General features: G+C 37.2%; 2 protein-coding genes and 1 pseudogene across 3 annotated transcripts; 1 reads left to right on the top strand and 2 right to left on the bottom strand.

Moving 5' to 3' along the window:
- Positions 1-4,163: 4,163 nt before the first annotated feature.
- On the bottom strand, positions 4,164-9,266 carry LOC103981197 (CASP-like protein 2C1). The gene is made up of 4 exons (XM_009397832.3): positions 9,242-9,266; positions 7,469-7,923; positions 7,249-7,387; positions 4,164-4,586 (listed from the first exon to the last, which is right to left on the bottom strand). Exons 2-4 carry the CDS (start codon positions 7,621-7,623, stop codon positions 4,308-4,310), a joined length of 573 nt encoding a protein of 190 aa, XP_009396107.2. The 5' UTR covers positions 7,624-7,923; positions 9,242-9,266; the 3' UTR covers positions 4,164-4,307.
- Positions 9,267-11,439: 2,173 nt separating this feature from the next.
- On the bottom strand, positions 11,440-17,360 carry LOC103981196 (26S proteasome regulatory subunit 4 homolog; annotated as a pseudogene).
- A 2,579-nt stretch (positions 17,361-19,939) lies between these two features.
- Positions 19,940-24,548, top strand: LOC135637110 (uncharacterized). Of its 2 annotated transcripts, none has more exons than XM_065149526.1 (6): positions 19,940-20,384; positions 20,839-21,126; positions 21,841-22,014; positions 22,113-22,219; positions 23,031-23,311; positions 23,845-24,548. In XM_065149526.1, exons 1-6 carry the CDS (start codon positions 20,199-20,201, stop codon positions 24,384-24,386), a joined length of 1,578 nt encoding a protein of 525 aa, XP_065005598.1. In that variant the 5' UTR covers positions 19,940-20,198; the 3' UTR covers positions 24,387-24,548. The 2 variants fall into 2 exon arrangements, with proteins under 2 accessions (XP_065005598.1, XP_065005600.1); XM_065149528.1 differs by having other exon boundaries at positions 19,941-20,384; positions 20,842-21,126.
- Positions 24,549-24,722: the final 174 nt, after the last annotated feature.

Genomic DNA, 24,722 nt, shown 5'->3' with positions numbered 1-24,722 from the left:
CCCAAGTGTCATCCTCGGGATTCCAATGTGCTGAGATAGTTTACGTTTTTATCTATACCATAGTCTACAGAGAATGATCTATCGATGAATGTGTTATAGGTGCACAAGTCCATGATAAGACAACTAAGGAAAACGTATTATTACAAAGAAATTGATTAATCATTGAAGCTATGAGGTGTTAATTTGTGAAACAACTACATTAAATCATTAGTGTTTATTTAGTCATTGAAAGGTGCATCAGACCATCAAGCATTATTATTATCGTGCTTTGAACTTAAATTGATATATTAAATTAATTGAGATGATACCTGTTAGTTTGGCAAGTCCCACATAGTTCCACATCAGGAAAATCAAGCTTGATATCTCCTGTTTAAACTATAAATAAGGGCTTGAGCTTTAAAGTCAGATGCACCATAAGAAAAACCTAAGTGTTTGCTTTGGGTTTAAGTCCACACTCAGTTAAATAGTTTAGGCTTATAGTTTGGGTTTTTCTTGTTTAATAGATTCGGGTGTTTTATAGCCTAGGAACATCTTCCTAAGGCATTTGTAATAGTCCATCTTTTATAGTAGTGATTTGTTCCTCCTTCGTTCGTGGATGTAGGTCAATTGACCGAACCACATAAATATGATGTTCTTGTCGCTTTTATTATTTCTTCTTTATTGTCTTTGTCGGGTTATCAAAATTACCCTTTGGTAAATTTCCTGGAGCTAGCTCTATCAAACTGGTATCAGAGCCTGGTTTCGGGATCTTTTGGCAACGATGATAATAACAAAGATCGTTGTCGAGAAATTCGACAGAAATGTCAACTTCGACATGTGGCAACTCAAGATGGAGGCCACTCTGGTTCAAGACGGAGTTGATTTGGCACTACAGGGAGTTGAGAACATTCCAGATGGTACATCAAAGGAAGATCTTACTGGTATGGATAAGAAGGCCCGATCCAGCATTATTCTAAATCTCTCTGACGAGGTTTTACAAGAGGTAGCTACGGAGACTACGACTAAGAGCATGTGGGATAAACTTAAAGCCTTGTATACGAAGAGGATATTGGAGAATCGTCTCTACTTGAAGCAGAGTTTGTATATGCTTCGAATGACTGAATGTACATCTATACTCTCACATCTTGATAAATTTGATTCCTTAGTTATGGATTTGGAGAATATAGATGCGAAAATTGATGACAAGATAAGACCCTATTACTTTTATGTTCTCTTCCCCAATCCTTTAAGTATTTCCGTGATACTATGATTTATGAAAAAGAAATAATTTCGTATCAGGAAATTAAATTTGCACTAAAATCTAAGGAGCAGATAGACAGGGATATCACTGAGGGAAAGTAGGGGAAAGTAGAGGGAATCAAAAGAGAATTTGATAGTAGTAGATCTAAATCTATATCTAAATCCAGACAAAAAAATTTGGAGTGTAGATATTGTCATAAAATAGGTCACATTAAGGTTGATTGCTTTAAATTGAAAAATAAATTAAAGCAAAAGGGAAAAATTATTGAGAAAACTACTAAGTCCGCTGAAGCTAGTGTAGCAGCTAATGAGAATGTTGGAAATATTTTCTCTGCTACTGATGACAGGATGAGGTCTAAAAATGAATGGATTTTAGATTCGGGTTATTCTTATCACATGTGTCCCAATAGAGATTTGTTTTCCATGTATGAATATTGTAATGGTGGAATTATTTTGATGGGCAATAATGACGCATGTGATGTTGTTGGTAGAGGCACAATCCGAATTAAAATGCATGATGGTATTGTGAGGACGCTCACTAATGTCAGACATGTTCCTGATTTAAAAAAAATCTTATCTCTTTAGGCACCCTAGAGGCCCTTTGGTGTAAATACGTAGCTGAAGGTGGAGTTATTAAAGTTTCTAAAAGTGCCCTTGTTGTTATGAAAGCTTATAGGTCTAGTAGCTTATATATTTTGCAGGGAACTACTGTCACAGGCTCAGTTGCAGTCTCGTCATCATCATTGTCTAATTCTGACATCACCAAATTATGGTATATGTGTTTGGGTCATATGAGCGAAAAAGGTTTGAGCATATTGAGCAAAAGGGGTCTCCTTTGTGGACATAGTATTGGACCACTGGATTTTTATGAACATTGCATTTTTGGAAAGCAGAAAAGAGTCAGCTTCAATTCTCTGGCAGTTTACAAAACAAAAGGTATTCTTGACTATATTCATTCAGACCTTTGGGGTCCATCTCATGTTCAGTCTAAGGGTGGTGCCAGATATATGTTGACTTTCATTGATAATTATTCCAGGAAAGTTTGGGTTTATTTTTTGAAGTATAAAAATGACATGGAATTTTGTGAAGGTGACTTTGATGAATTCTGCAAAAATGAAGGAATTGTTCGGCATCGCACTATTAGGATGACACCTCAACAAAATGGTGTGGTCGAACGTATGAACATAACACTCTTTGAGAGAGCAAGGTGTATGATTTCAAATGCAGGGTTGACAAAGGACTTTTGGGCAGAGGCGATTAATATGATATGTTAACTGCGCTCCTTCTGTGACACTTAACTTTAAAACTCCGGAGGAAGTTTGGTCATATACTCCTGCTGATTACTCTGATTTAAAAATTTTTGGGTGTCCAACATACATGCATATAAATGAAGGAAAATTAGAGCTTCTGGGGTGAAAGGATACAGATTATGATGTTCTGATCCCAAATCCCAAAAATTTGTAATCAGTAGAGATGTTACTTTTGATGAATTGTCTATATTATCTTCCAAAGAGGAATCTACTAGTTGTACAAATGATAGTGCGCATAAGCAGGTGGAGCTTGAGATTAGTAGTTCAAATTCTTTTAAGTCGAACTCTTCTACTCAAATAATACCAGTAGATGGTCCCCAGTCTACTGACGAAGATGATATAGCGGAAGAGCAATATTCCATAGCCAAGGATAGACCATGGAGAGATATTCGACCACCACAAAGATATGCAAATTTGGTTGCATATGCTTTATCTGTTGCAGAAGAAACAAGTAAAGTTGGTGAGCCTACTACCTCCTCAGATGCAGTTTCTTATGATAATTCCGCTAAGTGGTTGATTGCGATGAATGAAGAAATAGAATCTCTCCATCAGAATAGAACTTGGGATTTTGTGAAGCCGCCTTCGGGTAAGAAAATTGTTGGACGCAAATGAGATACTATTGCTGAGGGAAAGGTCTTTGTTCAGAAAATTCATACGAAGGATAATCCAACTGATATGCTTACAAAACATCTTCTAGTTTATAAGTTCAAGCAGTGCTTGGACTTGGTTGGTGTTCATTATTGGTGATTGCCCATTGGGGCTTTTGTGAAGAAGGTGGAGCAAGTATTGTTGGGACATGCCAAGGTGGTGATTTGTTAGTTTGGCAAGTCTCACATAGTCCCACATCAAGAAAATGAAGCTTTGGTATCTCTTGTTTAAACTATAAATAACGATCTGGGCTTTGAAGTCAGATGCACCACAAGAAAAGCCTAAGTGTTTGCTGTGAGTTTAAGTCCACACTCAGTTAAATAGTTTGAGTTTATAGTTTTGGTTTTTCTTGTTTAATATATTCGGATGTTTTATGGCCTAGGAACATCTTCTTGAGACATTTGTAATAGTCCATCTTTTATAATAATGATTTGCTCCTCTTCGTGCGTCGATATAGATGTAAATATGATATTCTTGTCGCTTTTATTATTTCTGCTTTATTATTATTGATCGGGTAAATTTTATAGGATTAGCTCTAACAATACTAAATCAATGTTAATTGATTGATATGTTAGGCTGACAACATGTTTGGTGAGAGATGATATATATCATATTATCCACCTATTAGAAACCCCTTATCACTCAACAAAATGATAAACGGAAAATTTAAGAAACAAATATATATAATTATCATTCATTCATTTAAATGTGGATTCCAAAAGGTAACGATGCTTTGTGCATACGAAGAGACGTTAAAGATAGTCAATTTGATATATTAGTCGAATTCAAGCATACCAAATTAATAGTACATTCAAGTGGATGTCAGATGGTCGAATGATTGATTAATACTCCACGTTGATGCTTTGTGCATCTGAGGACACAATTTAAGTCAGATTAGGGTGTCATTAGCCGCATCGGAGATTAACTAATACCTAAATAAATAGTTAGTGGAGTTCAACAATGGAATGGATGTGATGAGATACCACTAATTGTAATTTCCCTTCATAACATAATTGATCTCACATTCTACTATCCATAGCTTCTCCTACTTACCATATCGTCATCCACTTAGGATCCTAAACCAAACCCGTAAGACGAGGGAGTCCGAGCTCAAAAGAGCAGCCACTGCCGCCCTCCGCCGGCGGACTTCGGGGAGGAGCGGCGGGTCCGAGGATAGAGCTGGAAGAGGCGGTGAGCGGAGATGGCGGAGACCACGGCCATGACCAGCGTCGCGACCAAGCCGCAGATTATACCGCCGGCGATCTGGTCGCAGAACCTGGTGTATATGTTGCACAGCTTCGACCACTGGAGGCTGCCGATGCCGAACAACCCCACCAGCGCCGCCTGCAACGCAGCCATGGTGGCCCCGAACGTGGCGTAGGTGGATCCCTGGGTTGCATGCAAAAGAGGAAGCAGAAGTCAGCAACACCACCTCCAAGTCTCCATGGAGGCTTATCAGCAATCTCAACTAAGATGAACAGGTGATTGCTAATAAGCTTTTCACAGTGATGTGGTCGTTGTTACGATACAGTTTCCAGCACTTGTTTTATGTCCCAAAACCTCAGAAGACTTTTTGAGGACCAGATTGTGATATATGTGCATTCCAATTAATTGACCTCAATTAATTAATGGATCAATAGATGAATTCATCAAAGATTTAGTTGGGGGGTTGTACTATTCATGTGATTGACCAATAAATAATTGACATATCATGATCCATTGTTGTCATTATTACTTGAATGAAAAGAACAATCATCTGTATGAAACAAGGAAGAGTAGCCACCAAACATATATGCAACACATATATTGGGTTTACAAGGAAATACTAACTTATGCAATATCCATACATACATATATATATATATAGAAAAAATTCAAATATTTGGATAAAGAACCAAAATTTCAAAAGCTCTAATTTCTCATAATTTTATAAAAAAAATATATGGACAAAATATTTACATAATATTATGCCATTATATATAATTTGTAGAATGAGTATTTTATGAGAACAGGAAAGAGTTTTGGGATATTACATTTAGATATGTTAGAATAATCCTTAAAAAGGATCACTTATTAGTGAAATGGAAATAACATGCACTAACCAACCACCAGGATGTCTCCTCCCATGTAGTATTAACATCAATAGTTCATGTTGGTGTGAGATGGCATCCTACATCTCAAATGATAACCACATAATCTAAAAAGGTGGCATATTAATGCTTCTTCATCCTTCAACATTGCAATGCACTTGTAATGTCCCTTTCAAGGCATCAATTGAAATAGGAAAGTAGGTCAACCAAACTATTAAAGGCTTAGTTGTGCATCGAGACTCAATTCATTATTAGAAAGTAGGTTTGGTGGTGGTTCAGTTTCAATAATATAGCCTCCTCTTTAGGAAGCTTTAATTTCAGTCTCTACTCTCAACTAAAAGAAACCTTTCCTAAAGTTAGGTGGCTAATATATATATATATATATATATATATTAGCCACCTAACTTTAGGAAAGGTTTCTTTTAGTTGAGAATAGCCACCTAACTTGTACATTTTTTAAGATCATCTTTACAATTTCCTACTTTTCAAGTAGTTTAATATCACTTTAGTTATTATTATTGGTTAAAAACACCAATTCCCATTAGGTTTTATACTAACAATAAAATACTTCCATTATCATATGATTTTGTTCAAATGTTGACTTTACAAAATCTTTAATTTCATTAAACACTTGTATTTTGTTTTAGCATATGATTGCAAAATTCAAATCTATATAGGTGTTTTTTTTTTTGAAAGTTTAGAGAACATTTAGTTAGTTGTTTTATTTGTTTAAATCCCATGTCTAAGGGTACTTTTGTTGAGAACTTTAAATTGAAGGACATTAATGATGTTTAAGGTATTTTCATTTATTTTTAAATTTTATAGGGATTTTATTTACACATATTAGTTAAGTGAAAAGAGTTTGATCTATTAAACATCATGTGAAAGAGTTTGACCACAGAAAGCAAACCCATAGAAAATCAAATATTTCTTTTCTTAAAATCCTATCTTCTTTGTAGTTTATAATATGCATCCAATTAAGTATATAATTTGTAAAAAAAGCATAGCCTTTTTATTAGTCTAAATCAGCATCTAATTAAAAATTAATCAACTTCTCTCGCTATGGTTCCTTTACTGCAATTTTAAGAATTATAATAGGACAATATACATAAAAAATAACAAAAAAAGAAGTATATTCCCTTTGTATTATCTTTTACTGCAGCTTCGGAAATTACTATAGAGATAAACAATAAAAGAAATAATTACTGGAAAATTGACCTGAAAAAACAGGATGCTAAATCCATAAACTACACCTTTGAAGAACTCCTGTAAACTAGTACAAATTTTTCATCAGAAACAAAACCATCCTGAAGCTTTTCCCTGATTTGCTACTTCAATTTTGTGATTGTACCAAACTCCAAACATATACACATACATACATACATACATATATGAATATATAAGTGTATATATATCATCAATATTAACTCTATTAATAAACTTGATTGAGCAATTCATCTTTATCCCTCTCTGAGAAGGTATTCAATAGTTTCCTGTTGATTGATTATTAAATTCCCACTTGGTTGCATGCATACTAAGAAAAGAATTTGATCACGTAAAACTATTGGGATGAAGGGAAAATGAATGCAAAAGAAGAAAAAACCCTCATTGTTTTCCAGAAATTATTGTATTTGTCTTGCAATAGACTACTATGAATTTTTCTTTCTAGGAAAATCTCATAACTCCTCTTAATTATGCTTGTGCATGTGTTTCATGATATTTTTCTGGCGCTTCTCTCAGACAAAAAAACATGGCCGTATTGAACCCCAATAGAGACCTTTACTGCCACAAACTTTAAAGATTCTGGAATCATCAAATCGACTGATTCAACTTTGTGTTATTTCAATGTACTTTTACATTGTTGTTGATGAACTGCAGTGAAGAAGAATGAGCAAGTTTGTTTATCTATGTGATCTTTTCTTGGAGTGATGATGATGGAAAAGCAAGGCTAAGAAGTTCACCTGATCCAAGACGAAGTACAACCATGCCACAAACTTGTTACAGTGACATGGATTCTTCCCCAGCCAAGTGAAGGCCATGCACCTGAAGAGATGGAGAAGATGATACCCAGCAACGACGGAAAAGACGACGGTCATCACCCTGCAGCGGCAGCAGCAGCAGGACTAAGAAGCACATCCTAGTGAAGAGAGGAAGAGTCATGGAGGAAGGTAGCAGACTCACCACAGTGCATCCATGTCCTTAACAGTGGCTGTTCTGGTGACGAAGAAGACTGTCTTGGTCTGCGTGTCCAACCCTACAAGAAGAGCAGCCATGGCAGCGAACACCAGCGACAAGATCCTCAGCACACTCTCAGCTCTCAACACCTTGCTTCCCATTCTCTCCTCTTCCTCCTCCTCCTCCTCTCTTTTTCTATTCTTCTTCTTTCTCCTCCTCTCCTGCTGTTGCTTCTGCCGTGGACTCGACCCCAAGTTATAGACCGGGAAAGATGAGGAAGAGGTCTGCAGATGGGCACTGAGAAAAACCAACAGCAGAGGGAGAAGACCTGTCGGCGTCAGGTGGTTACCTTTCGCTTCGGAACACCTACTGTAGGAAAGGACGACATTGGCGGAGGTTCCATGGATCGAGACGAGACTTAGCAGTGATACTTCGAACAAATTAGTGATCGTAAATGCACCCTGCAAATAATTGACATGCACATTTTTCGTTCAACTGGGTGATTCCTAAACAGCATATGAAACCCGTGATGTGGTTTCTTTCTCTTTCATTCTTACAATTAAAAAAAAAATCTTTTTTTTTTTTGTTCGATCCAAGTTTTATCACATACAGATGATTATGATAAGGACATCTAACTGTATGGGTAATTAAGCAACACCCACAATAAAGTGTGAAGAAAACTAAAGGTGCCCAAAATTAATTGGCGGATGAACGAATCTATAATACACATCCAAGTTTTTCTTTTTTGTTTGTTTGTTTGTTTATGACAGCAAATCATATTTTTATAAGATGTTGACCAACCAATACGTCTCCAATGTTAGTCAACATATGAACACCGACAGGGGCATAAAAGGAAGAAAACTAAGGGTAGAATGGGAAAAGCAGATAGTGGTACATTCTCAAGAAGAGACATATGTCCTATATCTTTTAATTACCAAAAAAAGCGTTTTTTTCCTCATTAATTGGATGCATCTGATCATACTATGAATATTGCATCTCTTATTTTATGTTGAAAATAAGAAGAGTTAATGTATCAAAAGTAGATGCCCTTTGTTTAGAGCTAGAAGAACCTAAGGAACTAAGCATTCAGCAAACATGATTAAAAAGCAGGTAGGGCAATAAATGAGTACCGTATGAAATAGATAGCAATATATAAGGAAAATGATTTTTACATTAAAGCATAGGGCAATAATTCAATCAAAGGCAAGACATGATATTGATAGTTACATGCATTTGGAATTAGGAATTAAAATCCCTAATGATAAGCTATTTCCTTTTTCGTTTCAGATAATTTTGAAATCTCCCGAGGCAAAAAGATTATTTTTTTCTTTTGCCTCTTCTCATGTAAGAGAGATTATGTGAAAAATAAAGAAAAAAAGAAACGAAAATTGGATATTTTTCAGAAAAAAAAAGGCCCCTTTAATAACATTTATGAGGTGCATAATTTACTTATAAAAAGTTTCGAACTTATAATTTTTGATATAGCATATTAAGAAATTTAACACATGTCAACATTGATTCCAATATATATATATATATATATATATATATATATCCACTTCTAACAAAAAAAATAAAAACAAAAAGTACTCACTCCTATGGAGGGATACTTGAGTAATTTAGTTTTTAGAATTTTCCTCTTTTAGTGTAAGGGGGCCCCACACAGTGGCTTCCTGTAGCTCGGTGGTCAGCAGAAAGCTCTGCAAACCTGCATATTTATGCTGACTTGTCCAATCACCAATCGAAAGATATTTAATAAGAAGAATGCGTGGTGCATACCTGCAGAGGGTGGACATAACACCACCACCACCACCACCACCAAATATTATGGACTCATAGGAATGGACCGTGGCTTCCAATAGCACGGTGGTCAGCAGAAAGCTCTGCAAACCTGCATATTTATTCTGACTTGTCCAATCACCCATCGAATGATCTTTAATAAGAAGAATGCGTGGTGTATACCTGCAGAGGGCGGACGTAACACCACCACCACCACCAAATATTATGGACTCATAGGAATGTGAGACACGTACGAAGAAATATGTGGTGTCTCATGAGATTTGCAAATAAAGAGAAGCACAGGTAAAAGTTTTGCATCTTTACAAATCTCATCCTACCACTTGCAACAACATCCAGCTTCATAGAAAACGCCTCCATTGGCCATTAATCAGACAACTAACTACTATTATTCAGCTATAATGTCATGACCAAACATTTAAGTGTTGTAACCTTTAGTACTTGAAAAAACAATAAATTTTGATTTTAATTTTTTCTGGAAGTAGCATCTACATATCTGAATGAATCTGATGGCTCCTTTTTATCTAAAGATGTGCAAGCTGGCATGGTTACATCATCATCAAAATCAAATACTAGGACAACTGGATGTTTTCTAACATGTCTATGTCTAAGTGCAATGCGTTCTAATGGGGCGGCTGAGTGCAGTGAGTTACTAATGGGGCCAAAGAAAGGCTCAGGAATTACGTTTGTCTAACATTTTGATTGAAGTCCTTGTAGATGAAACTGTTGGTCAGAGAATCTGTTGTTTACAACTTTGTCCGGAGTATGATGTTTCCCTCTTCTCTGAGGGGATATATCAACTGCGAGTTAGATGGGAGTAACCTCCTAGGTTGAATGTTGATGTCTCATGGAGCCATGACCTCAACGAGGGGAGGAATAGGCTGTCTTATTTGCTGCGGGCTGAAACTATGTTTGGACACGTCTCCCTTCGCTCAGCGATGCACCTAAAAAGCTCCATCACCGGGTATGATGCAATGCACTGGAGCATGTTTACAAACCCCGGACTATATAGCCTGGTTTGGTAGCTGGATAACTACATTGATACGTAATATAATTTCAATGGGTTGGGATACGTTCTGTCATCCTCGTTCAGCCCCCCTAGCTTTGTTTGTAAGTCATTCATGGTGTGCACCAAACGACGGTGGCATAACTCTACATCTAGATGATAAGGATCATGTTAATTTCTAACAGTGGGTTGTCCCCTTTAAAATAAATAGGGTAACTGTGGAGGAGACAGTAAGACAGTGCAATCTCTGGCCTAACTCGTCCTCTATGACCCAGAGCAGTGAATACACTGGCAGAGCCCTGGGGCAATATTAGGCTAAGCCTAGATGTTCTACTGTGTCCAGCTACAGTAGACAGCAAATGTGTAGACATGACTGCACCTATCAATGAGACATGTAATCTACAATTTCTAAGGGGTTTTTTTTTTTTGGACTGATCAAAATGTCTAAGCTCACGAACAGATTATACATAGACGTACAAACTTGTGTTTAGAGAACAAGCAACATTTACATAAAACGTCAAGTATATCAATACAAAGGAAAAGATTTGAAATCTTTTTTCTATTTTTATTTTAGTAAAAAAATCCTGATTAAAGGACCAAGGAACTATAATTCAATAAATGTGGCATCACAAATAATTAAGTGAAAGACGTGTGTAAGTTTAGAACATTAATGATAACATGGAATCAATTTCAATGATCATCCGATAATGTGATTCAAATCTGACTATCATAAAATATTCCATGTCAAAAATGATTCCAGGCTAACTTGGCAGTGAAATAGGGTCAGTGGACTTACCCTTCCACGATGAATCGAGTCCAGCAAATCTTCTGCAGACTGTCCAACTAGAAGTTTGAGGCTTTCTGGTTTCTCCCTTTAACTTCATTTTCAGCGTACAACTGCAACCTAAATAAAATATTGTCAGAAAAACTTCCCTTCCGATGGGTAGCATCAACCACTCAGTCATGAACAAAAGGTTTACGAGATGAAAGTTTTAGGTTTACAAGATCCATAGCATACCTCATCCAGCATGTCAATGTTAATTGACATCATCATCCACAAGAAGAGTGTGACAACCTTCTAATTATTAATCATATGCACTTGTTGTGAAGTCCAAATCATGAAGCAAATATTAATTATGCAAATGTTATCCCCTTATTCTCTAATGACACATGGTAATCGAAATAAAAAACACATTGCCTAAGGGAAATGAATAATACAGGAATTGCAGCACAGCATGCCAAATGGTAGACTAGGTAACAACTTAAATGTCCCAGAAACATTCATTTAGATATTCGTCAAGTAGTTACTCTCTAGTTAAAAAATGCAAAAAAATTGAATTCAAGTACATATAATACAATCCTTATACCCAAGTGAGAACAAAGGGAACATTAAGAAAAGCCAATCACTGAATTCCATGTTAAAGGGGCACACTATCTGATGGGTCATCACAGTTCCCTCGTAAGACAATCTCTTAACCATCATGTAGTATGAGCAACGTTTACCTGAAGCCAGAACAATAAAATAAATAAAGAGAGACTTAAGTAGCCAGAAAAAAATGAAGTCACCAAAGAGAGACTGAAATATTTGCCAAATAAACAAGAATATAAGGACAAAAGTAGTTAGCTCCTCTACAAGTTCCCTGTAAGCTAATTAATTGATCATTTGATCTCATAAATATCTAAAATTTTTCTCACATGTGGACATATAATATAGGTAAGACAATGATATGTCGAAGATAAGTAAAATAACAATAACAAATTCGTGGAATCATTCTCTCAGTCAATCCAGAATTCATGTGTGGTTAAACTTAGCCAAAATAATTGCCAGTGAGTCGTTACTCCTTTACATTTTAGCCAAAACATCAAAAGAGCAGTGTTTCAACATTAGCAGCAGTTTATACTCATCACTTTCAACCCTAGATAAATCATGTGACGACAGCATACCGGATCAGTGCACTATTCCATTTCACCAATTCCATCTGATTCCCATCAATTCCCTCAAGTGATCCAGAAGTCAAAGCAATCATGCTACTGAATTGCCAGTTCTAGTTTTGAGTTCTTTCCTACAAAAGTCATGCATCAAAAGGCAAAATGTTTACTGCAAGTCTTAGTTTCTTACCACAGAAAAGTATATCATATTTAAATAAGATGTATTTGCAAGATACAACTTGGTCATGAAGATGATCAGAACTTCTTGTAAGGTCATTTGTCATTTGAGCAGAACTGTTTTATTTAACATGTACAGGTATCAAGGTCAAGAAGCAAACACCTGGAGAAATCATTGGAATCGTAATAATCAAAAGCAATGAACAAAACTAACCTTAATTTTCAACAGGCAAGACCATCAGTTACATGTAAAGTCCCTCTGGCACACCTTCCTGCTTCTTAAACATTACCTTTTCCTTGGCCTTCTTGAAGTCAGCATGAGTTACCTGAGCAAAAAGTGATGTAGAGGCAAGTGACAGCAATGCATAGCTGAAAATACGTGGATACTCAGGAAGTAAAATATAAAGCATATTGACACTAGTTTAAACTCAGTCAGACCAAAAACAAAAAAATGTGTTGCGGTACAGTTTCCGAGCAAGAATGTCCCTCAGTATAGCCCTACCAAATCTGATTTGTAAAACATAGTAAACACAAACCAATGATGCTGTTAAAGGATATGTTTGGATGTTAATTATAAAGTCCTTTGCATGGAACCAAAATCAGAGATGTGACCTTTTACGGTTGAAATACACTTAAAGAAGCATGATAGAAGTCTCTATGACCAAAATGATAATACCTGACAATATCACTACAGTAACCAATACATATTATTTAATTATGACTTTAGGGAAAAGAATACTAATATACAGTTTACTGGTAGTTGCATGGCCTACCTTCATCCTGCGTTCTCTTAAAGCAAGCAAGCCAGCTTCAGTACAGATCACCTTTATATCAGCTCCAGAAAACTCATCTTTCGTCATTGCAAACTCTTCAAGATTGACATCATCCGCCAGTGTCATTCTAGAGGTATGTATCTAAAGACATTGATAGGAAAAAGAAAATAAATAAATAAAAACTAACAAAGGGAGGACAAGCATGAACTGATGTCATACCAAGCATAATTTTGTAGTTAATGAAACATAACATACCTGAAAAATACATCATCTTGTTTTAATATCTGGCAATGGAAATTCAATCTTCCTATCAATACAACCAAGCTGAAGCAAGGCTGGATCAAGGATTTCAATTCTGTTGGTCACAAGAATGACCTAAACATCCCCCCATGAGTCAAAACCATCAAACCAGTTAAGCAACTCCAACATGGTTCTCTGTGTCTCATGCTCACCACCAGAATGAGCATCATATCTAGAAATGATCATGTAGAAAGTTCAATAAAATGAAATGTCATTCACACACAACACAAAGGGCAAATTTTTAAATTTGTTTAGACCCCTTTTGGTGCCAATTGCATCTATGTCATCAATAAATACTATGGAAGGAGAGAATTCACCTGCCACTCTAAGAGTTCTCTGACAAGTTTTGGACCATCACCCAAATATTTCTGAATCAGCTCACTTCCAACAATGCATAAGAAAGTTGCTGATGTTGAGTTAGCCACTGCCTGAAATTGGAATGCTCAGAAATAGTCCGAAGAGGAGGAGTTTTATACTAACTGGTGCAAATGTCAACATCAGCATTGAAATTACTAGGGCACATAAAGTCTGTACCAAAAGTCTGCAGGAACTAGTTAGGTAGTAAACAACATTAAAGATAATTTCAACCCTGAAAATGTGCCTCAATCGAACTTTTTTTCTTTTAATGAACCAGGACCGTTTAGATTTTAATTACAAAAAGTTTATATTGGTAAATGAACAAATACATATCAATAGTAACATAGGTTCTCATTAAGTATGTATTTAGTCATAAGAAATACTAATGGATAAACTAGCTTATATGAATCATCAAAAATGGATAGAGAAATACCTGCCTAAGAAATACACCCACTCAATTGTGGTCAGATATTGCACACACAATACATAGGCAAACAGATACAGAGAGAGAATGGTGAGAGGAAAGACAATATCAAAATTGTGTCGAAAAGTCCATGTTCCAGTATTCACATGCTACCTCGAAGTTCGCCAAAATCAAGAATACTAAATTAAAAGAATGGTCTGACCTTGGCAAGTAAAGTTTTACGAGTTCCAGGCTCTCCATATAATATGACTCCCTTGGGAGGTCTAATTCCAATATTTTCATACAGCTCTGGATGTGTCATAGGAAGTTCAACTGATTCTTTAAATTTCTTGAATTTGTGCATCTAAGCCACCAAAATCAGCATACAATTCCAAAGGAGCTTTTTCAACTTTCATAACAGAAACCATAGGATCAACTTCATCATGAACAAGCCCAACAACAGATAAGACCTGCCACACAAAAATAAAATACCAATAAATCAACATATCCTAATTTCTTTTGTAAAATTTAAAAAGTATATGGAATTAAGCTGCATTTTGGAAACTAATCATAATCATGCAAAGTGAAATTACATAAAAGGTAAGGGGATAAGATGGTTTCAGAATGACAGGTACCGTAATGCTAAAAACACTTCTGCATCAAAACAAAATATCAAGCTAGAAGCCAAGGATTACAATTTCGAATAATACCACCTATACCAAGCGACACGTATCGGTCCGTCAGTTGACCGGTACACGGACCGCCCGTTACCGGATGGAATATATATATATACAAGGCGACATCGCCGAAAAAGATGATGCAGCATCGCCTTTTATAAAAATATATAATCTTATATATATATATATATATATATATATATATATATATATATATATATATATATATATATATATATATATATATATATATATATATATATAAACGAGGCGACGTCGCCGCCTGGGAGAAGAGAGAGGTGACGTCGCCGAATTTTATATATATACATATATACATATACCGAGCGGTATACCGTTCGGTATACAGTATCATACCATACTGAGCGAATGTCGAAACTCCGGTATGGTATGATATTTCAATCCTTACTAGATGCAGTGTTCATATCTTTCTCCAACTACACCTATAAACAGGTCAAGTAGCATTTTGGTTCAACCTAAAACATGAGTGCCAATTTACTTGGTTTCAGTTAGACTTAATGGTTAGAAACAAGAAATCACACAAGAATTCAGAATAAGTGTGAACCAGCTACAGGAAAGCTGTTCAACAAGTAATATTACAACCCCTGCTACTCCATCTTAAAAATAACATTGGAACAAGACTTCAGGAAAAATAAATAAGCCGGAGAGATAATTCCCTTGCATCTTTAAGATATTTTGGAGTCATTGTAAAAAACTTCGAGAAACAGTAAAAATACTAGGAAAGAAAAGAAGCAAGACATATAATATCATTTGGAATCATCTGACCAAATTTCTTTTCGCATTTATGCTGTGTACGACTATTAACAGCAAGTAGACTACTTCATAAATTAAAAGTAAGAAGACCACAGAGTGAATATGTATCTAACTACTTAAAAATATCAACGAAAATGACTCAAACCTTATCAAAGACCTTGACTCAAACAAAAAAAAGATATCACAAATTAATCATTGAAGCTAAATCAAATAATTTAAAACGTTATTAGGAATTGAAATCAACTAGAGCACAGAATATCTTATTAGTAAAAAAAAAAATCAAGGTAATAGGTTCCTTTAATGGGGTCGTTTTATTCAATGACTCGTCGAATTCAAAAAAGGCAAGAGCCTGAGAAGCCAAAAAACCGGAGGATTTCCTGGAACTTCTTTCGTGGGTGCTATACATCTGGTCATACAAAGTGCATCATACAGCTGATGAATATAGCACACTAACCATGCATACTATCAGAAAGAGGCTTATATAAATGAACATTTTGCCACAGATATTAGAAAATAGGTTGGCAAATATATGATCAACTTTGACTGCCAAAAAGGAAAAGTAGTCTTTGAATTTTTTTCCTAATTTTCAGATCCAACTACAATTAGCTTATAGATTTCAACAAAGCCCTATTGTACCTGTTCTTCTCTCTCTACCCAACCCAATTTCTGTCCTCTTCACCCTATTGAAGACACAACTACACTTGTGCTTTCAGATCTACACTTATTCCCTTCCGTGAAACCAACCACATCATCACCATTTGCCACCGATATCACATATTGGCATAAGATGCCCTAAGCATATACAGACCAATTAGTTGCCAGGGGCCAATGCAATTCATATATTCTTTTCTGCTTATAACTTCCACACAGTTCCTTGATAGCACACTAGGAAACTGAACACACCAAAGCCAGCCTGACCATTCTAGCGTCCGGACTTAGTAAAGCATCTTTTAAACTAACCATGAAGACCAAATACTCGTAAGCTATCCCGAACACTAGAAAATTTGCTATAACTATGAAGAAGACAATCCCCATCTCATACGCCAAAAGTGTTCGCCGATCCCAAATGATCAGTCCAAACCTCAAACCCTAATTAATCATTTAGATCAAAAACTGACCTTGGTATGCATAAGGATCGCACATCCCGGTTCCAGCTGATCCTTGTCGACAAAGGACAGGATGCTAACGTAGTGCTCCGGCCCGACCGACGAGGAAACAATGGCATGGATCTCTCATCAATGAGCTCCTCTAGATTCCCAACGCTCATCGGCGACCCCCGGAAGTCGTCGACCTTGGATCGGTCCTCCTCGTTCTTCTCCTCCTGGGGGCGGAGGCGCTCCTGGTTGGCGACGAACTCCTCCTCCATGAAGGGGTAGTTCTTGACACGCTCGAGCTTGAGGAGGCGGAGGCGGCACTTGGAGAGGAGCGTAACGACAGGGAGGCGAGCAGCGTCCTCGGGACCCTTCTGCTTGCACTGCTTCCGGCCGACGCGGGACGGCGGGGCCGCCGCTCGAACTTCCTGTCCTTCTTATCGCCGGGGAGGCTCTGCTCCCCCATGCCGCCGGGGTTCCCTGGCCCATGCATGGATCCTAGGGTTTCGAGGGTTCCCGAGGTGTTCGAGGCCGAGAAGAGAAGAGGAAGGCTTCGCCAACGGGCAAGAAGAAAGACGTCGAATCGAGGCCTTTATTCGTCGGTGACTCGAAGAAGAAGAAATTTGGGCTTCAAATTTACAAATGAGCCCAACATAATTTTAGATAGGAAAAATTAAATATAAAAGGCTTCTCAAAATTTGAGATTTATTTGAAATTTTAACTATTTTAAAATGCATTACAGATAATGATGACATATACTGTTAAATGATTATGCAATTAATACACTATATGTTTATGTAATGCTTGTAATGTGTTGTGTGGATGTTGGAAAACATTAATCTACCAATTTAGAAAACTAGATAACAAAAAAAGATAGATAAGTGTGCATCTTCTAAACATTTGAGAGACTAAGACCCAAACAAAAGAGGTGATCAAAGTTTATCATCTCATCATAAATAAATAAATAAAAGTGTTTATAATTTATTATAATATCATATAACTTGAATCCCACCATTTATCATTTTATTTTTTTAAATAATATAGTCATCAAACAAATTTTCAAGTCAAGCTACAATTAGTTGTCAATTTAAGCATAGCAAAAGAACTTTTGACAAGGATACTAATGCCACTGGGTAATTGACCCAATTACCAAAAAAAAAATTCAATTTGATTTTATCCCTATATAATAAATTATCAATTTTTCTAGTTACCACAAATGAAATTATCTCTTTTATAGGTTATTGCAATAACTTATCAAGTAATAGAGAAAAAAGCTTAGAGAATGACATTGCAATGCCTTGTATTGACAAACTTCCACTTATACTTGTCAATTTATAATATTGAGGATTAACCATTAATGCATGATTTGATTAGTAGTCACAGTAAACAAATTATCTAATAGAATAACTAACCTATTAACCTCATTGGGTTTAGACCACTAACTTCAAATAATATTCTCACTATATCATAAAAGTCAATCTAAATTTTAACCTACATTTATTTAATATGGGATTGAATCATACTATTATAATATCTCCACTTAGAAGCTTTAAGTTTTTTTTAGCATAGTTCAAAATCAAATTCTAACTCTAGAGTTATTGTTTGTTACTATATGTTGCGGAACTTTTATACCATGGCTAAGGTGTCAGCACGGCTCGAGCCAGTACCGGATGTATAAGATTGCCCATGTGGATGCTCAGGTGGTGAGAACGAGTGTTTGGTCGGGTCGGGTTCGAGCCGTGTCCTCCGAGCATGGTATTTTTCTCTTAGCAAGTGACTTACTGGTCCACTCACGGGCTCCTACACATTGATGAAGGTCAAGAGGGGGGTTTCCCGACTCAACCCCTCCAAAGCTTAAATTAGTTTTTTTGTGAAATGAAAGAGAGTAGTGTCTCCGAAGTACTTTTGCACTGACCAAGTGATGGGATTTTATACCTTCACTTGGGGATCGATCGTGCTCCATATGTTAATGATCGCTGACCCCTCAAGCAATCGGCTCATGCCTTCGTACGCGATTGACGTGTACAGATCGTCCCCGAGTGGTGTCGTCCAGAGGATTTCGAGGCGGCTCTGTACTCGACGACGCTACTTGTACGAGTCGTCCTCGAGCGACGTCGTCCCGAGCATTCCGGGATGACTCTATGCTCAACTGTGTTGCTTGTACGACCTTGCACAAGCTGGGAGGATGACCACGAGCTGTCGATGTGGTCTGTCATATCGGCTTATAAATTCTATGTTGGTGTTGTCATGGCCCCATTATGCTATCGGAGGGCATGCTGTGAAATTGCGCCCTATCACTATTTGATTTGATTTGATAATTATATATTGGTTCATGTTGATACGTTCAAATAATATTCTGAAATATCGTATATATATATATATATAATTAATTTTTTTTTATATTTTCAAAATACCAATAATCATTGATATATTCATCGATCTGGATTAGATATTTGAAATCACTAACTAATTTATTTGATTAATATTTTATATGATCGATTAAAATTTATCTCAATCGTTTATTTTTTTATTATATATAATATTAAATTATGAAAAAATATTGATAGGAAAAAGTCGAAAAGAGAAATGCCAATTTGGTGTGCAGTGGTTGCGGTCATCGGCAAACCTTCCATTTAATTCCATCTTTATCCGATCCTTATCCACAACGCGGAGTTGGAAGCCCACCTCACCATCGCACGTGTCCTCCGCCGCCTCACCATACTCGGTAGCAGCGAAGGTTCGTGAACCCCGTCCCACACGCCGACAATTCCACCATGATGCCGTCCCCATCACCCGAAAAAAGACCAAATTACCCTTACACTCTCCCGCGTCACCTTCTAGTTTACCCCTCACTGAAAAGTCTTTAACAAAATAAATTGAATATATTAGTTCAATTAAAAAAATAAAAGAAGTCGAATGAAGATAATCCACTAAATAATTATTGTATGTTATTGTTCCGTCTTACATGAAACCAAATGTATTATATAGAATTTGGTAGATGATTCCCGAGGAGGGGAAGAGGGGGAGGGGTGTTCGAGGGCAAAATCGTACTTTTGAAGGACGTTAAGCGCCACGTACGCTACGGTCCCATGGCACGTGTAAGGCAGCTGACCGAGTCCACGTCATGCCGCATCATCTTGCTTGCTTGTGTTATAAGCAGTAGCTGCCTTCCGACTTCGTCGTCCTCGGCCGACACGTCTCCGCCGCCGCCGCCGCCTATTTCATTTCCGATTTCCTCTCCTCCCTTCTTCCTCATAGTTTCGCGATCAGGGCTTGGGTTCGTTCCTCGAGATCACGGGTTGCGGAAGAGATTGCGTGAGACCGGAGTTCTAGGTTTTCCACGCGGATTTCTTGGGCGGTTCTTTTCGGGCCTTTTCTCTCTCTCTCTCTCTCTCTCTCTCTCTCTCTTCTTTGTTTGTTTGGGAGGGTCTCTGATGGTTCATTTGGCGAGTTACGGCAAGCTGCATTCGGAGGCCGAGCTGCCGATCAAGAAGAGACTACCGCCGCCGCAGCCGCAGCCGCCGTCGTCCAAGGTGAAGTTGGAGATTGAGGACCAATTGGAGGACCAGCATGGGCCGCTCAACAAGAGACCCAAGGTTGCTGATCCTCATCTCCAGCAGGTGCTTCACTTTACTTCTTTTGTCTTGTTTCAAGCAAAAGCCTAAATTTTTGCGAATTCCTTGGTGTCTGCCTTCGCTTGCAGATGATTCTCAAGTCCTCTCAAAGAATTACTTGATCTGATTGTGTTTGGGGGTTTCTGATGATGAATTTCCTCCATTTATATCTTTTCGGGTACCTCGTGAAACCGACTGTTAAAAAGTTGGGTTTTTTGGGGGGATTTTGGAACCTAAAAACGTGTGATAAAAGATCCACAAGTATTAAGAATGAAACGTTTTTTATGGATCATGTTTAATGTTGATTTGCCAACTCTTCTCCCTTTTTTTTTATGTAAGAGTTGAATTGGTATGTACTGCGATAGGCAATTGCTATTCTTTCTTCATTGCAAAATTTGTTCGTCAAGACAAAACTACTCTGTAGTTCTGCATATTTACTAACTAAATTGGTGTATGATAGCAGTGGGGAACAGGAAAAGATATGCCTCTAACAGAGGGTGTTCAGTATGATCTACTTGATGAGCCAAGTCCACTGGGACTTCGCCTGCGAAAGAGTCCATCACTGCTGGATTTGATTCAGATGAGATTGTCTCAAGCAAATGCGGCTGTTACTTCACACAGCATGGAAAATGAAGGCTTGGGGGATGAAAAAAAGAAAGAAACTAGGTCAAGCAGTGCTCTGGCTACCACCGAAAAGATGAAAGCATCAAACTTTCCGGCTTCCATTTTGAGGATTGGGAGTTGGGAGGTAATCCCAAATTCTCGATTATGTTTGTTGGAATGTGATTACTCTCTTTACTATTAGCATTGCGAACCAAGAAAAAAATTTGAGTAGAGCACTTTTCATGTGGCTAAATAACCAAATCCTTTGTTAGCTGTATAATTTGAACTACCAGATTATAGAAATATGGTTAATTCATATAAAATTACTCATGTTTTGTTTGCTTTGAAGTTTATCTTGAAGTTATTCTCATATTCGGTATAGTCAACACACCTGATCATATAGATCTTCACATCTTGTTTTCTGTAGTTACTATATATATGAAAGGTAGCTTTGACATTAGCTATTGAATGCCTCATTAAGCCATGTTTTTTTTACTTCTGCCCAAGTAGTTTGAAGTTGTGTAGTCTGGATGGATCCTCTTTCTTTCTCCACATCTAACATGGTAGAGTTATACCAACGCATGATATTAGCATAAAAGAGCTGAGTCAGTAAATCTATACACCTTTCTCTTAGGTTGTTAATAATAAAGAGTGAGCACAGCGTTGCCTGCGAAGTTGAAATGTTGTGCATTACCATTCCATAATCGGCATGATTGCCTTTATTTTATGTGCTGGCATAATCCCCTGCAAGCGCTTATCCTGTATTCTAGGTTGGTCAGATGTTAATGGAGCATGAGAAGCTCTCAACTCGGTGGTGTTATGAATTTTAACCGTTCTCTTTTCTTTTTTTTAAACGCAGTATGTGTCGAGGTATGAAGGTGATTTAGTAGCCAAGTGCTACTTCGCAAAGCGAAAACTTGTCTGGGAGATTCTCGAAGGAGGTCTTAAGAGCAAGATTGAGATCCAGTGGTCAGATATCACAGCTCTCAAAGCAAATTGCCCAGAAGATGGACCTGGGACTTTGGATGTAGTGGTAAATTTTATTTGTAATAAAATTGAGATCCAGTGGTCATTCGAGAGTTTTGTCAAGACTTCTTGATTTGTAATATAACATTTATATCTTATATGCAGTCGGCTAGGCAGCCTCTTTTCTTTAGAGAGACCAATCCACAGCCTAGGAAGCACACATTGTGGCAAGCGACTTCAGATTTCACTGATGGGCAAGCAAGCATTCACAGGTAAACTTATTTCCTGCATTGGTTAATTGATGGAGTGAGGATTGTGCTGTTGATTTATTATCTTACTTTACCATTATACCAGCATTTAGGAATCAACACTGCCTATTTCTTGCATGAGAACATATGATTTTGGGCAAAGTGATTGGAACTGCCTTTCTCATCGTGATGTATATTTGTCGGAGTCGTCAAATTTGTTTTGCATGTAATATGTTGCGACTATCACATAACTTGTTATAGTCCTTTCTTAGACACTTTTTCGTTGCTTTAACATATCATGACTTTTCTTGTCTGTTATAATTGTCATAGACTCTTTTTATTCTTTTACATGGATTGAGATACATGAACTCTGTGGATAGCCCAAGTGACATCAAAGCATAGTTCCATGGGTTGGGACCTCAAAGCATAGTTCCATGGGTTGGTGGGATGAACTTTTGTTGCTTATGAAGATGTACTAAAAGGATTAGACATGGCCTTGTTTAGGCATGGAAATAGATTTAGCTGATCTAGTTCAAGGAATATTATAATAATCAATACTAGGAATGATTTACCTATGAGATATTTAGTGTTTTGTACCATGAGCTAAAACTGTCATGTACTTCGTTGTTTGTTGAAGATAATTCAGAATCATACTTGAAATAGTGGCTCTGTTAAACGGTTGATCAGCACATATTACACATTAATTGTGTGCCACTCTCCATAATTGTCGTTTAATTAGTTAATGGGGAATAAGAAGAACTTGCAATTTGGTGTTCTCTTCGGTATTATTTTAATGTACTGTGCTGATAGTATATTTCGATATACTCGATTTCAGGAAGCATTTTCTACAATGCCCGCAAGGTTTGCTAAGCAAGCATTTAGAGAAGCTTATCCAATACGATCCACGGCTATATGCGCTAAGTCAAGAACCAGAAATTCAGGAAAGCCGATTCTTTGAACCAAGGTGTCATCCATTTGATAATCTCAAAGATTCATATGGATCTTCAGTTCAAGAGTTTCAAGATTCTGCATCGGCTTGTGCCGGAAGATCAACTTCTGCTAAGGGCGGCACATCGGTTGATGTTTCTGTAGCGGAAATCCACCCACCAAGCTCAGGTAGTTTTGGAACTCAGTTTTGTGTGAGAACGTACCTGTGTTTTAAAGGTTCAGGAAAACAAAAATATTCTGCACTTTCTACTATGAAAGGCTTGCATTGTTTTTTACCAATGAGATCTTAATTGAAGTGCATCATTGCTCGGATAGGACAATTGATTGTCTTCTCATTTTGTATAAGGCAGAAATTTTCTTCCTCCTTTTGTTTGAACCTCAAAGAAGAAATCAGGACATATCACTCGTAAAAAATGCTGAACTCATCATCTAACTCATGTTTTCGATATCTATAATCGGATATTGATTATCTCTAGATTTGTATATCTAAAATCTAGTGGGCAAGCATGTCTTCTTTGGAACAAAGGTGCTAGACTTTCTTGCCTGGAGATGGATAGGGCAGGTGCTTTCTGTTTGCTTATTCTTTTCTTCGTCTAAAATGGAGCTTTTGGGTTGCTAATCTATTGATCAGTTAACCTTTGACGACATAGTTACTCTTTGCAATTCCACATTGTTTTAAAACCTTCTATTTTGTGTTCCAGTTCTTGAACCTCCAGTATCAAGAGGAAACGGCGCTGTTGGAACCGAAGAGACTAAGAATCAGAGCTGCTGGGATCATCTGACAGTTCCTGGACTCAAGCCTTCAATATCGATCAATGACTTTATCAATCAACTAGGATATTGCATATCTGATCAGTTCGCATCAAGGAATCCACAGTCTTCTGGCACGGTTATTCGTGACCAAGAAATATTGGAGTTGGTTGAATCTCTTTTTACTGATTCCCAGATGCCTGCTTCCGATGAAAGATCGATCATGTCGAAGGTGAATTCCTTTTGCTGTCTGCTCCAGGACGCTGGCATGGTACAAAGCCAGCAGATGAACTGGGGTGGAACTTCGACAACCGGTAATGTCTTCGATCCTGAAGAAGAGTCCGACAAGGCTTCGGGTCGTAGGACAGCGGCAAACATCTCAAGAAAGGACTCCTTTGGGGAGCTACTGATGCATCTTCCTCGCATTGCATCACTGCCTCAGTTCTTGTTCGATATCGCAGAAGATGGTGAAGATATCGGTTCACAAAAATAATCCAGAGTTCTCATTAAGAATTTGTATCCCTCCTCTATTAATGTATAGAGTAGCAATCTAGTCATGCATCAGGTTATCATATATTGATGATAGAATGAAGTGCCATCGATGTAGCTGGAAAATGTAGTTGATGATATTGGTTCTGATGAAATATTTTATACATGTTGTTTTCTGTGTAAGCTATGTTAGAAGCTGAAACGTTTGCTGAGATTCAAGGAGGCATATAAATTATTATTTCCCAGCAGTATCTAAATCATTAATCATGAACAGATGCAAATATGTTAGCTATGATTATGGCTGTAAGATCCCTCATATATGCTAAATTAGATGCAATAT

This window comes from Musa acuminata, chromosome BXJ3-4 (genome assembly GCF_036884655.1).
Source record: "Musa acuminata AAA Group cultivar baxijiao chromosome BXJ3-4, Cavendish_Baxijiao_AAA, whole genome shotgun sequence".
NCBI lineage: Eukaryota > Viridiplantae > Streptophyta > Magnoliopsida > Zingiberales > Musaceae > Musa > Musa acuminata.
The sequence above is the reverse complement of the archived record's forward strand: the minus strand, read 5'-3'. Positions and strand labels throughout refer to the sequence as shown.